We start from the raw sequence: 14,595 nt of genomic DNA, 5'->3' as shown, positions 1-14,595 counted from the left end.
GAGTGTGCACTGTCTTCTGAAGGTCTATGGTGGTGCCTCAGGCCACGCAGGCCTGCAGTGAGTGCTGACAACTGAGCGCACTGCAGCTATCCTTGCCCCGGGACAAGCCCTCTGCTCCTGCAGCGCCCACAGCTTCCGGGGCTAGGGCTTCAGGGCAAGAAAGGGAAATAATACTGTAAGGTGAGCACTGTGGGGTCCTCTTAACGTAACACTTTACATTTTTACAAATACATATAGTGACTTATTATTATTTGTTTTATTTCAGGGGTTCTTAACATTTTTTGTTCCATGGACCCCTTTGTCATTCAGGTGAAAACCGCAGATGCCTTCTCAGAATTCAGGGGCAGAAGGTTCACACTCAGCTAGCGCCGGATCTAACAACTACTGTAATTTCCGAGTATGGATAAGTATAAGTGATTTTTCGGGGTATGTGACAACTGTAAAGTGAGATGAGATGAATACTATTGTAATTTATTACATACGTTCATAAGAAAAGGAAATGCTAGGTTTCAGCTAGAGGTCAGAAAAAATAAAGATAATAAGTTTATTTTGTTCAATTAAAGCTCACGGACCCCCTGAAATCCGTAGACCCCTGCCTGGTTAAGAACCCCTGTTTTAGTCGAAAGGAGTTCTACAACTTCAGAAAAAGGGATCATAAGATGTTTACTACCACTTAGGTAAAATGCGAAAAAAGAAAAGCATTTATTATATAATACTAAATAAATACTAAATATAATACTAAATAAATACTAAATATTAAGACTAGAGAGCAAAAACTAAAACGTTGCTGTATTGGAGGTAAGATTAAAGACAGGAACTTCTTTCTAAAAATTAAAATTTTAGAGTCTATTGCTTTCCTAACAAGAAACAATAAAGGCCAAACCCACTCTACTTCATTGCTGTTTTTCATGGCAAACCTCTTCCCAAAATCCTATTTTACAATTGTTGAAAAATTTGGACTTATACCTCTGGAATATTTATTTGCTAAAGGAATTCCTCGTGTAAAAACACAGGTGGGCAAGTGATGTCAAGAAACGTTCTTCAGGGAAACGGACTTTGGCCCAGTGGTTAGGGCGTCCGTCTACCACATGGGAGGCCCGCGGTTCAAGCCCCGGGCCTCCTTGACCCGTGTGGAGCTGGCCCATGCGCAGTGCTGATGCGCTCAAGGAGTGCCGTGCTACACTGGGGTGTCCCCCGCGTAGGGGAACCCCACGCGCAAGGAGTGCACCCATAAGGAGAGCCGCCCAGCACCAAGGAGGGAGAAGCCTGCCGAGGAATGGCGCCGCCCACACTTCCCGTGCCGCTGACGACAACAGAAGCGGACAAAGAAACAAGACGCAGCAAAAAGACACAGAAAACAGACAACCGGGGGAGGGGAGGGGAATTAAATAAATAAAAATAAATCTTTAAAAAAAAAAAAAAAGAAACGTTCTTCAAATCAGATACTATTTCTAGGGGGCTGTAAGGAAATAAGGCATATTTTCAGGAGGAAAGGAATATGAGTTGGAGTTAGTGACAGCTGCAGGCCACTTCTGCCCTTAGTCAAAGGTCGTGAATGAAGATCCCATTTCCTTCCATGGTTCCTCACAAAAGGGCTTGGACATCCAGGAAGACTCACAAATAATAAGCAGATGAGGACAAACACCCTTGAATCTCACGGAAATGAGAACAACCTTAAACATTGAGAAGATTCACTGAAGGAGACATACAGCAGGCAGCATTTGGAAGTATTTCTTGTATACACACCCACCAGTTAAAACAATACAGTCTCACACAGATAGAGCAATGTTCCTGCCCAATCGTTCTCTTGGGTTGCGACCCTGAAGAGGGGACGAGTCAAAATGAACTACTGTGATTAGTAACCGAAGAAAATGTGGCATTGGTGTGGAGAAAGTCGCCATGGTGGCCACTGGGGGTAGGGAGTGGGAGGAAGAGATGTGAAGTGGCGGCATTTTCGGGACTTGGAGTTGTCCTGGGTGGTGCTGCGGGGACAGTTACTGGACATTGTATGTCCTCCCATGGCCCACTGGGTGGACTGTGGGAGAGTGTGGGCTATGATGTGGACCATTAACCATGAGCTGCAGCAGTGTTCAGAGATGTATTCACCAAGTGCAATGAATGTCTCAAGATGATGGAGGAGGCTGTTGTTACGGGGGGAAGAGTGGGGTGAGGGGGGTGGGGGGTATATGGGGACCTCATATTTTTTTGAATGTAACATTAAAAAAATAAAGACAAAAAAAAAAAAAAGGAGGTTGGTGATTCAGAGTCCCCTGTCCACATGACATGGCTCCAGCTCATGGACCAAGCACTGGCCTTTGTGGGGCGTGCTCAGAGGATTGAGACACAGCCGTGCCAGGAGCCAAGCCCGTCACTGACTCAGACAGCTCGGGAGATGCCTCAGTGTTCACTAGCAGCAACAACCAACGGCATTCATGGGAAGTAAAACTCAGGAGAAAGGTCTCAAGGCTGGGTCACAGATTCGGTTACAAGTAAGGACCTGGGAGTTATAAAACCGGGCTGTTGTTTCCCACAGTTATAAGGTCCATTCACGCCCCACCCATGCCTGTCAGTACCCAGTGGTAATTGACGAGATTTCCAGAACTTAAGCATGTTACTATGACTTTGCTCTCTAGGTTCACAACAGTGTCAGAATATTTCTGGAAAAGGGGATTAGATCTGAACGTTTATATGCTTACTTAGCTTGTGCCACGACAGCACCTAGGACTCAGAGATTTGTATATTTTAAAAACAGACAAGTACCCTCTAGGGTCGGTTTCGTTTCTTGTGGCCTCTGGGGATAATAAACTGAAACCAGAATTCACTTAGCAGAGAAAAATAATAAAACTTATGACAGATCAATGCAGACCACTTTTCTTAAGGCTCATCAACAGTATATGGCCTTCTTTCCATTTCTTTTTTAAAACTGGGAACATCTTTAAGCGGTTTTGGAACTCCACTCAAGGGCAAAAGCAAGGTTCAGCCACCATGGAGGCTGCTGAATTATTCTCTCCTCTCCAGGTGACTCCTGCCTTGACAACATCACTTGCTTCCAACGGCCCCGTGCAGCTGTGGCATTAGGGACACAGAAATAATGGAGGAAACAGCAACACAGCTGGGTGCCTGCCTAAACACACGTGTGTCAAACGGCTGAGCTGCCTTTAGGAAGCCAGCTGTGTCCACCTAACATGGGAGGAACTCTGGATATCATATTTATAAAATAATGGGAGACTGAACATTGAAAAAGAAGGAAACTCTTTTTCCCTAGGTTAAGAATGCCTTGACTAGTCCTTGCTTCTCATACTCACATAGAAAGGTTTGGTGAGAATTTTTTTTTTCCAGCTTAAAAAGCAACAGGTACTAAATTATAATTAATATAATTTATTCCCTAACCCACAGTACCACCCCTCGAATATAGAGCTTAGACTCTGGATCAGTGAAAACACTCTGGAAGTGCTAAAAAGCCAGCTCAATGTTTATGGGAAAAATGTTATCCCCCTACTCCCACCCCCAATATCCAGGGCCCCAGGGGACCCGGGACCCTCCTGCATGTCGGAAGCAAGGGAGGGCCCTCAACAAGTTCTTCCTTTCCACTGCACTTGGAGGCTGGGGCACAAGCCTTGAGAAAGAGCTTGTTTCTTGATGACATCAGTCTCACGATGGGCCCTTAAATCTAGCACAAACTGCAACCAGAATGGATTGGTGACACAGAGGCTAGTGACTGACCCAGACAGGACAAGCAGCTGGCTCAGAACCAGCCCTGTGGCTGCACTGAACCTGGATCTGCCCTGACCGGGCCTGTCTTCAGTAACAAGGACAGGGAGAGAGCTGAGGGTCAGGGTCAAATGGGGCAAACTGGCCTTAAGCCAGTGAGAAGATCATTCAGAAACAAAGAAAAAAGTACTGGAACCTGGAAGTGCCTGGCAGAAGAAGAAAATGGCCCTTTCTCTCAAGATGAAACAGATGCGGAGCCAATTTTCTAAGACCAGATAATGAGCCTTTGTAGCTCAATAACCAACGGCTCTGCCGAGTCCTCAGGACCAGCAGAGCTCATCCACTCCACGTCCTCCTGACAGGGCTTGGAGAAGTCTCTGTGGGCTCAGCTGGGGAAACTGTCTGATTCCTGAGGTCCCACAGGGTACCTGCTGTGTGTCAACTCTTGGAGGGCATGGCTTATACCTGACAGCTTCGGAGCATGCACAGTCTTTGACTAAGGGATAGTTCAGCTTCTGACTTTCCTTTGTGGTCACTTGCACATGTGTTAAAACAAGAACCACAATCGCAGGCAGCTGTTCACCTACTACCTGCTCGTCTTCTATGGTTGGCAGATTAAATTCTGCTAGGTGCCCATATGGCCCCCATTGGGAAATCCACGCCCACAGTCCCAGGGACTTCTGGCCAATGGATCCCAGGCTGCCCCTCAGAAAACCACACCTGTCATCAATGGAGTCCACCTTCTCCTGGATGCGATCCGAGTTGATGTTCCCGTCGCTCACCAGCCTCCGGCCGGTCTCCACAACAGCATTGATCTTCTCCTCGTTGGCATCCATGGTGGTCATGAAGTCCTCCTGTTTTTTAATGGCTGCTTCAGCTCCTTCCAAGGTGGTGGGCATTTCAGTATGGGCCAAAACATACTCCTTATTTTAAAAAGGAGAAACAGCAGGATGTCATGTCAGATACATCTCACTTTCAGGATAATGAAAGGACTCTTTTCCTGTATTCTAGACTTCCATGCAACATACTTCACAATTCTTGCTTCATGACACAGTTAAATTAAACAATCTATTGGCTCATAAAATAAGTCGGGAGGAAAAAAAAATTCCAGTGGGCTCCACTATGTTAATTTCCATAAATGACTAAATTTCCCTTAGTGGTTAAATGCATTAAGTTTATTCCCAAAGTCAGTGAGGAAAGTAACCAAAACGTTGTGTAGCAGCCACAAGGGCCCTCTCATGTGCTCACGAAGGCGACGGCAACCAACCTACCGTCCAGCTCTCTTTTAAGAGAGGTCAACCACCCTGCTGCTGGTGACCACCCACAGCCGTCTTTCCTTCTCTAAATTTCTGCCTTGTGTCATCAGGCGAGGCCATGAGCACATCCCTTGCCCTTCTAGAGCAAGGAAGACAGAGCCATTCAGTCCCCACTAAAAAAAAAACCTCACTGCACCTCTTAAGTTGGACTAATACTGATCTCACAAAACGGTGTCCATCTGATGAAACACTACGAAGATGTGCGATCAACGTTAAGTCCTCCGACAGCAGCTGAAACCCAACCCCACTCCGCAAGGTCAGGAGCAGCACCCCCCACCCCCTAAAGAAAAAGTCTTCCTCAACTCCTGTCCCTTCCTTGTGATGGGTTCCAGTGCCTTACAAGTCAGGGAAATCTGTCTAACTTCTTCTAATTAAACCTTCTAATCTCACACAGGTGTGGTTAAACATACAGCCCTGGTCAAAAGGCTTCAAAAGGCACCATGGGCCTCCTCTAGCAGGAAGGAAGCAGAGGCAACGACGAAGGTTACCTGGTTGTTAAGAAAGGCTTCGGCTTGCTTCGTGTCCCTGAGGAACAGCTGGTAGGCGTGCGACTGGGAGAGGAGATTTTGCCTGTTCTCCCACATCTTGTGGAGCTCGTTCCACCCAGTGTCCAGGGCCTGCAGCCGCTGCCGCAGAAACATGTACTGAGCGTCGGTCTGCCCCTGGGTGACCATCTCGCCCATGTCCCTCATCTTCTGGTAGTCCTCCTCGTAGTTGTCGATCTCGTTTTTGATGTTCTCGTGCTGGGTGAGGAGCTTCTCCGCCTCAGCCAGGGTATTGGGCATGTCTTCCGAGGCGATGGCCGTCTGGGTCCTGGAGAGCCAGGACTGGAAGTCGTCCAGGTCCCGCAGGAACTGCTGCAGCTTGCTGGCCTCTCCTAGGGAGGCCTCGCGGTTCTTCAGGGTGGTCTTCATCTCCTCCCACACGTCGCTGATCTCGGCCAGCCGAGACAGGATGGCCTGGGCCTGGTCGGGGTGCTCCGATTCCAGCTTCTCTGCCTCCTTCTGCAGGTCGCTGAGCTTCGCCTCAATGGCCACCAGGTCTCGCTCCATCCCCGTCAGCTTGCGCTGCAGGGCCATGACGCCGGCCAGGTCGTTGCCCAGGTCCTGGGTGGACTCGATGACCTTGGTCTTCTCCCGAATCCAGGATTTGGTTTCATTGCACTCGAGGTGGTAGTTTTGTATGCTCAGCGCAGACAGAAGTGCGTCCTTCTTCCTGTCCACCAGTTCTCTGAACTGACTCCACCTGTGAATGCAGAGGCAGCGGAGAGAACAGTGTGAGAGAGAGACTAAAAGCTCGAGGCTAAAAAATGAAATTAGTAGCAAAGGTTAAAGCTGTTCTTTTTACTTTTCCACCTCAAAAAGTCTTTCCTCACTCAGGCTGCAGACTCCAAATATTACACAAGCAACTCAGGGACATATCATAACCCAGATAAAGCCTGACATTAAGAGGGACCTGTGAAAGAGCTCAGACATCACCAGTTATAACGCATCTGTCCTCCCTGAAAGAGTCAACTAATTCATGTACGCAATACACAATTTACTCATCTCTGAAATGCACCCAATGAACATTTACTAAATCTAAAGGTTTGACAGTCTCCTTCTGAACCTAAGCCAGCCTGTCACCATGATCTACTCTCATGTGTATTTATTCAACAGAGAGATAAGGCTGGGACAAAGGTCTACCTTTATCATCAGGACTCTCAGTGACCATAGGAATCATTTTAAAAGGGACGGTGCAGGTGCCAGGCTGGCTTGGTTCATCCTCCTGCCCGAAGGACATCACCCAGAGATAAGTCTCTTACCAAACCAGGCTGTGTCGAAAGCAGATGCCAACACCATGACACCAGTGCCACGTGCCAGTGACCCCATCCAGGAAATTCCCGACAGTGAATTTCCCTCCTAAGTTCCAAACGTGGGGAGGGAGACATCAGGCGCACCACTGGCCTCACGCTCACCTTGTGTTGAGTTTGTCCTGCTGGGCTTTGATTTCCTTCTCACTTGGGTGGCCACTGTGCATGAGCTGCCGTGCAATCTGGTTCACCACCGCAACGCGGGAAGCCTGGTTGTTCATTTCCGGTTCTAGGCTCTCAAATCTGAAAAGGCAATTCAACAGGGTGGTCAACTTCTGTCACTGGTGGTAATGAGGGCAGGCTGGCACCCTAGCCCCGCGGACCCTGCTGGCCCCTGCTCACCTGTGCTGAATGACCTCCAGGTCCTCCAGCTTCTCTGGGATCTGCATGTTGTTGAGCCACAGCTCCTTCTCATCGATCCAGAGCTCGCACGCATCAGCTTCACTGAACATCTTGTACAGGGCCAGCGTGTCCTGGAGCGCCTGCTTCCTCAGCCGTGTCAGCTCGGCCACCTCCTTGTAGCGCTCCTCGATGCCCGACAGCCTGCCCCGCACATCTGGGGACTCTGCGTGCTCCTGCGGGAGGGCGCCGGCCTGCTCATGCAGTGTGTCGATGGTGGGCCGGTAGTTAGCAATCTCTTCCGCCACATCCTTGTGTTTCTTGACCAGGGACTGTGTGGAGTACTCATCGTGGCCCACATCGTTGCTGGAGACGATCTTGAGGATGTCCAACATCCAAGCATCGATGTCATCGGCATCCGCCTGGAACTGGTGCAGCAGCGAGGCCTCCTCTAGGCGCGTCTTCCGAATGGCTGAGAGCTGCTCCAGGTTGGCCCACTGCTCCCGGATGTACACGATCCTCTCCCGGATCTTCTCCGACCCGAAGTGCTCCTCGGCGATCATGTCTTCACCTTCTTTGATGGCCTGCTCAAAGTGGCTGCTGCGGCCGCTCATCTCGTCCTCAAATGCCCGGTGTTTGCTCAGCAGGCGCATGACGCTGGTCAGGTCTTTCCCGTAATCGTCAGAGGACAAGATCTTCTCCTTCTCCCGTATCCAGCTTTCCTCTTCAGCCATTTCCCAGAAGAACTTCCAGAGGCGACGGGACTCTTCGAGGCGGGCCCGGCGCTCGGCAGCCAGCTGGCAGAGCTCTTGGTAACAGAACTCCATGTGGGCCACACGGTCTCGGATCACCTGGGGGTCACAGGGCTTGTAACCTGTTTAACACCAATGAAGGAACGTGACTATTTGTAGAGACAGGCAAGAGTTCCTGCAATTTGTCGGCAGGAAGCTACATTGCATGGTCTTACTATTAGGTTGCCGGTTTGATTCTAAAATGCAGGGCCAAGTTGGAAGGTTTAACAGCAATGGAGCTACTTCCAGGGTCTTGATTTGGAACAGGAGGGCAATGACAAAGCCTTATTTTTTTTTTTTTTTGCCCAAAATGCAATCAAAGTGATCACTTTATGAACCAAGAAAATACATGAATCATATGAAAGAACGGAGCTGGGCTTGTCTTCTAAAATGTAGGAAACCAAACAAAATCCTTCCGCCACACAGAGATGTGCAACCAGATGCGAGGGCCGCAGGGTGTGCAAGCAGCCACACCAGCAGTCGGTATGTGTCCATGTCAAGTGTGGCTGGTAAAGCTTCATTCAAAACCAAGGAGCATTTACATATTTGAGGAAGAGACATGTCCTCTTCAAAGAAGCAAGATAGAGTTCGAAGTGTTCAGAAGGCCACCCACTGCCTCTCACATCCCCATGACACAGCATCAGACAAGTCAACTGGGAACCTACGCTAGTGCAGTAACGTCAAAAGCCCCACTACTGTACTGCTACACACAGCTTACCTCCTATTTCACCAGGAGGTAACATAATGCTTGGGACGGTCCCATCCTTACCTTCCCCATCTGCCGCAAACTTCTGGGCAGAGGCATTGACACCCCTCACCCGCTCTGCCTGGATGCCAATGTCTGCTTCCACCAGGGCATGCTTCTGTAATAGGTCTTCCACGCCCAGCAAGTGTTTTCCATAGTCTTGAGACAATAATAGCACCTGAGAGCAAGGGGCAACAGAAGGAACATCTGTGAATCACAGCCTGGGCTTCAGCATCACAATCTCTGCAGGAGCCAAGAGACAGCCACCAAGCTGCACCTCCCTCCAGCTGGCCATTCTCCATACACCTTTGGGGGAAGATGATGACGATCAAGTCAGAGCAAAACAAAGCAAACCTGAGAGCCAGCAGCAGGAGAGACAGAATAAACTTAGGATCATCCACCAGGAATAAGCCAAATTTATGCTAAAAGGTACAAAATGGGGGGAGGGGTTTGCTACGAAAGGTTCCAAAATGTAAACTGAGGCACCAAGAAAACTGCTGCAACATCTATTCAAGAAGACAAGACACAGAGGCAGTAGAATTGTCTCACTTTAAAGTTTAAAAAATTTCTCAGAAGTTCCTGGCCCTCAAAGTGAACACTTTCTTGGATATTGGTATGCTTCTAAGATACCTGTATAATCAATGGGAGAAGATCTAGTTGATTCTTCCAAATTCTAGTTGATTCAACCAAATATAGACAGCACAGGGAGGTGGCCATGTTTAATACACAAGAAGTAACTTCCTGGGTTTAAGTTTGAACCCAGTGACCCTTTGTTTTTGGTTTCCTCCACCAACTTGCCAATTTGGGGGTCTCATCCTACATCCTCTCCAGATGGAATTTCTATGTCACTCTTATTTCTGAAGAAGTCTCTGGTTCAACCCAAATTACAATGTACATGATGATTTATAAAATACACAACACCTTTCTGCTTCATTTTATGTACAGTTCTATTTTCAGTGATCAAGACAGGCCAAATCTAAGAACATTATAAATCTGGGATAAAAGGAGAGAAAACTGATGGCATCAAGTGATTTTGACCTTCTGCCCGAAAGAGTTCAAGAGGTAAGCATGAGACAAGGGCTTACATCATGTGAAGGAAATTCCTTGCTTAAGGTCAAGCCTAGGAACACAATACGCTGAGATAAAGGAGGGTCACAAGATTGTCTGAAAACTGCCCCCTTCTGTTCTACCTACAGGGCTAAATGCCTTCCTTGACATAGATAAGCTTTGCATGACCTGCATCAGAGGCCACAAGCAGGCCCAGGCAGGGCAAGAACTTGGAATGCTATGTTCAGATCTGTGGATAATGGAAGGGGACACACTCGCCAGCACTAGCAGCCACTACTGTCCTAGGAGCTGTACGTATATGACATGCCCTCACTAATCCTCACAATGACCTGATGGGAGACAGTGAGTATAATCTCCACTTAAACAAATAAGGTACAAAGAAAGATACACAGGAACCCCATCATCTGAACTCTGGTTACTTGGTTCCAGAACTGGGCTCTGTCTACACTGCCTACCACTTTCAACCTGCCAACACCACTCTCCTGGACCCTCTTCTAAACTAGGCCCCACACACAGAGAAAGATAAATGAGACAGAAAGTCAGTTCAACCCAAGGATTAAAAGCAAAGACCACCACAACTAAATGGATTTCCTACAATGCAGGAAGTTTACACTTTAGATCTAAATCACAACAGGCCTCTGGCTAGTGAACTTGTCTTCCTCACAGCCTTTTCAGACTTTAGACCTAATTTAACTTGTGAGCTAAGTTTTTCCCCATGGGCCATGTGGTCCCTCTTTGGCTGTACGAGTGGGCACTTAGACCAGAGGGGTAGAACTCTATGTTGGGGGGAGTGGAGACTGGTCGGTGTGTGGGTTCCAGCAAGTAGGTCCAACCTAATCAGCTTTGGCCTGCTCTCCATTCCATCAGTGGAGTTTTACCTTCATTTCGTCCATCCAGTCCATAATGTAGAGCATTTCCTGGAATATCTTCTGCAGCCCCAGGTTCATCTCGAGGCGCTGCCGCCGGGCCCTGAGCAACTCCAGCAGGTACTCCCAGAGCCGGATGACATTGTCCTTCCTCGCCGTGATGCGTTTGATGTCGTGGTAGTTCTCTGCCTCCAGCTCCCTGGCCACGGCCACCACAGCCTGCACACGCTCTTCATATGCAGCGATGTCTGTCTCAATGGCCTCATGTTTTTTTGTGGCAGCCTCAACTGCTGGAAGGTCAAATCCAAAGTTGTCCTACAGAGAAAAGGAACAAAAAGTAACGAAATAAAAGAGCCATCCAATTGGAACAAAGAAAAAAGAGAGTGGAATCCTAAGCACATCTTCAATGGTGGTCCTAAAGTCAAGTACAGTCCCCTGGTCCACCCCCGGCTTGACGCCCCACCCCGGGCTCTGTCTTCCCCAGGACCCTTAAAGCTCTGCGCTGGAGCTCAGAGGCCCTCCACCCTAAAGCAAAGCTCCAGCTCACATCTAGCACCTGACTTAAAAAAAAGACTAGAGCAGGTTATGGTTTACGTCACACCGAGTAGAAAGGAAAGCCACTTTTATTTATTTCACAACCAGTTCCAATGCTTGAAGAGTTAGCTGGTCAGTGATTGAGGAAAAGAGTGACATTTATAAATGTGAATGTACACATACACTCACTGGTTATAAACAAACTAGGCTTGAGCTGCTTCCATGCTTCTAAATCAATGAAAAGTTAGATAAACAGAAGAGAAATGATAAACATCTTCTTCATGGGAAGCGGGCAAGATGTCTTGAAGGGCCATTTCAGCCTTGGAGTTAGAATACTAGGTACGCTGATGAACTAACTCCAAGATGAGTTCCCTAATTGTCTGGGATAAGCACTGTCCCATGCCCCACAGACCTTGCATGGGGTCTACATTTCTAGATGACCCCGGGAACACTTTCTCTAATAGTATCTAGAACAGAACCTGAGACACCAGACGCTGGTTTTCGCTCAGCCAAGTCTCCCTCATAGCTGCCTTGCGATCGAATCTGCGGGCGAGTTGTTCCAGTTTCTCCTGTCTTATGAGCTCATTCCGCAATGCCAGTTCTCTCTCATGTTCTGCTTTTTCCAGTCTCTCCCAGGCCTTTGGAAATTAAAAAAAAAAAGTGAAGAAACTTTCTTGGCTATAGTCAACAGCGAAATCAGTATTTTCCACCCACTAGAATGGCTACTATTAAAAAAAATAAAGAAATAACAACGTTGGCCATGACATGGAGAAATAGGAACCCTCATACACTGTTGGTCGGAATGTAAAACGGCGCAGCCACTATGTTAAATAGTTTGGTGGTTTAAGTACAGAATTACCATATGATTGGGTAGCATTGCTACTTGTTGGTATAACCTGAGAGAACTGAAAAGCAGGACCTAGAACAAATACTTGCCCAACAATGGCTGTAAGGGCATTATTCACAATAGCCAAAAGGTATACCCCAAGTCAATGAATGGATAAATGAAATGTGGTACGTGTAGATATACAAATGGATTATTTGGATGTAAAAAGGAATGAAGGTTTGATGCACAACACGGATGGACTTTGAAGACAGTATGCTGAGTAAAATAAGCCAGACACAAAAGGATAAACAAATATTGTATGATCTCACTAATTTAAAATAAGTAGAATATGGAAATTGATGAAGTTAGAAACTGGAATACAGGTTACTAGAGGCCAAGTGGGGGTGAGGAATGAGGAGTTAATGGTTAATTGGTACAGTTTCTCTTTGGGATGATGGAACAGTTTTGGCAACATGAAACATCAATTCTTACTAAATCATGTTTTAGTGAAGGTAGGACAGTGATGTAGGAATTGAATCCAAATGTTAACCCTAACCTTATCCCACTCAGTTCTAAAAGTAATCATCTTAGCAGATTCACAGTTTTCCATGGATGGTGGTGAGCCATCATGGAAAGCTGTGAATCTGCTAAGATTATTAAAGGTAATGAAAGTTCAATTTTGTGAAAGCAATTACCACCACCAAATTGGACATTTGAAAGCAGATAAAATGGGAAATTTTAGGTTGTATATATGTTGCCATAGTAAAAATAGTCATAGATGTGTAGAACACAAAGAATGAATCCTAAGGTAAACCATGGATTATAGTTAACAGTAAAATGATAACGATATTGTTTCAACAATTTTAACAGAGGTACAACCTTAATGCAAATTGTTAGCAATAAGGAAAACTGTGTGTGAGGAGGGTTATATGGGAACTGTCCTTTCTTAAACTTACAATTGCTCTAATAATTTTTTAAAAAAGAAAGAAAAATGGACCCAGAAACTTTAAGGCTGATCCTCTCCCACCCTCATCAACTCTCAAGGCTTGAGTAAAAATACTCAAAATAACCCCCCCCCCCCCCCCCCCCGCCATTTATCCCCATGGGAATACTATCCTCAGCCTGAATCTTAAGATCCTGTCTTATATTTTGAAAAAATAATAGTGAAGGTATGAAGCATTAAAACTAAACTATAAATCTCTTCAACTTTGAAAGGAAATAAAGTAATTACCTTAAACAGTTTTGATCATATAAAAAAGATAAATGATTTTTCTCAGAAATAATTTGCATTAATCTCATTCACCCCATCCTGAAGTCATTTATTTTTAATTGCATATCTGAGTATCTTTCAAAATTCTGATTGTCCACATTAAACTTATCTCATTTCCCACTAAAAAAATTTAAAAGATTCCATGCAAAAAAAATCTAAATGTGTGCAAATGACCAACACAGTTCTAGAGTTTTCAAATCTCTAGTTGGAAATCATGCCCACTGTGAAATACTGTAATTGCAGACACAGAGGCAGAAAAATGTAAAGTGTTTAATTGACAGCTTCTCTGTGGGAGCCCAAACCCCATCAAAACCCTAAAGATTCCAGACACATGAATTGAGAGTTTTCAAGTTTCCCCTTCTGCAAGTTAAAGATATTCAAGGTGCCTTGGGCAGATGAGAGGAATACTAAACATATACTAGAACAAGGTAAAGAGCCTGGGTCAGGGTGAAGTCTGACCTGCCCCCTAAACCTCCAACAAGCTGGCCAATCTCGGATACCTTGATCTCAAACCTGAGCAACAGTTGCCAGATTATCAATTCAACAGGCGTGGCAGACTCTTTCACAGTCTCCTGCCCTTTTAACAATCAAGACCCAGTGACTAAACCTAAAGCTTAGGGGAGGTTAGGGTCAAAACAGAAAAGGATGGGTGGTTTTACCTTGTTGATATCAGAGATGAGTTTGCCCTCCCGTGGCATGTAGACCTTCTGGTTGTTGGCCCTCATCTTGCTCTGAATGGTGAAAAGCAGTACTTCCAAATTTCCCTTTTCAGTGAATCTAAGCACAGAGAAAAACAACCATAAACACTATTCACTATTTTTTGTTCTTTCAAGGGGAAAAAATCCATTTGTTTCTGGAGAAAAAAAAACTTTTCACAGTCACACAATTTAAAAAGCCATTTATCACTGGTCTGATTTATGTGAAGTACCTGTTTAGAGAGACAGCAGTGGGTTAGTTTTCAGGTATCACAAACATCAAATATGCCAAGCCGTGGTTCTTTTTTTTTTTTGGTGGTTATATGCTTGTTGCTGAGATTTGTATTTGAGGGTGTGAAGGGCTCACAATGCTCTCATTAATCACCTCACTCAAGGTTTAAACCATAAGTCCTGGACAATGGACTTATTTCATTCAGAAAGCATGGCTGCATGCATTCAACCTGATTATTTCAAATGTCCACCTACTGCAATTTTCAACAGAGTTCAGAGCCCTCATTAAGAAATTCATGACAGGGAAGCACACTTGACCCAGTGATTAGGGCATCCATCTACCACATGGGA

The 14,595-nt window shown here is 46.1% G+C and overlaps 1 protein-coding gene across 7 annotated transcripts in view; it reads right to left on the bottom strand.

Annotated features, from left to right (window-relative positions):
• SPTBN1 (spectrin beta, non-erythrocytic 1) overlaps nt 1-14,595 on the bottom strand; it is a 209,084-nt gene that overhangs the window by 32,987 nt on the left and 161,502 nt on the right. For all 7 annotated transcript variants that reach the window (XR_011646105.1, XR_011646106.1, XM_058278571.2 and 4 more), the window contains 8 exons: nt 13,978-14,095; nt 11,702-11,860; nt 10,701-11,003; nt 8,779-8,932; nt 7,222-8,092; nt 6,985-7,122; nt 5,516-6,272; nt 4,432-4,634 (listed from right to left, as the gene is read on the bottom strand). Coding sequence is in view for 5 of the 7 variants with exons in the window: in XM_058278571.2 (XP_058134554.1) it covers nt 4,432-4,634; nt 5,516-6,272; nt 6,985-7,122; nt 7,222-8,092; nt 8,779-8,932; nt 10,701-11,003; nt 11,702-11,860; nt 13,978-14,095 (2,703 nt within the window). In the remaining 2 variants the exon portion in view is untranslated. The remainder of the gene's footprint in view (nt 1-4,431; nt 4,635-5,515; nt 6,273-6,984; nt 7,123-7,221; nt 8,093-8,778; nt 8,933-10,700; nt 11,004-11,701; nt 11,861-13,977; nt 14,096-14,595) is intronic.

Source organism: Dasypus novemcinctus, chromosome 17 (assembly GCF_030445035.2).
Source record: "Dasypus novemcinctus isolate mDasNov1 chromosome 17, mDasNov1.1.hap2, whole genome shotgun sequence".
In the NCBI taxonomy this organism is placed as follows: Eukaryota; Metazoa; Chordata; class Mammalia; order Cingulata; family Dasypodidae; genus Dasypus; species Dasypus novemcinctus.
Note: the sequence above shows the minus strand (reverse complement) of the source record. Positions and strands in the feature narration are given on the sequence as shown.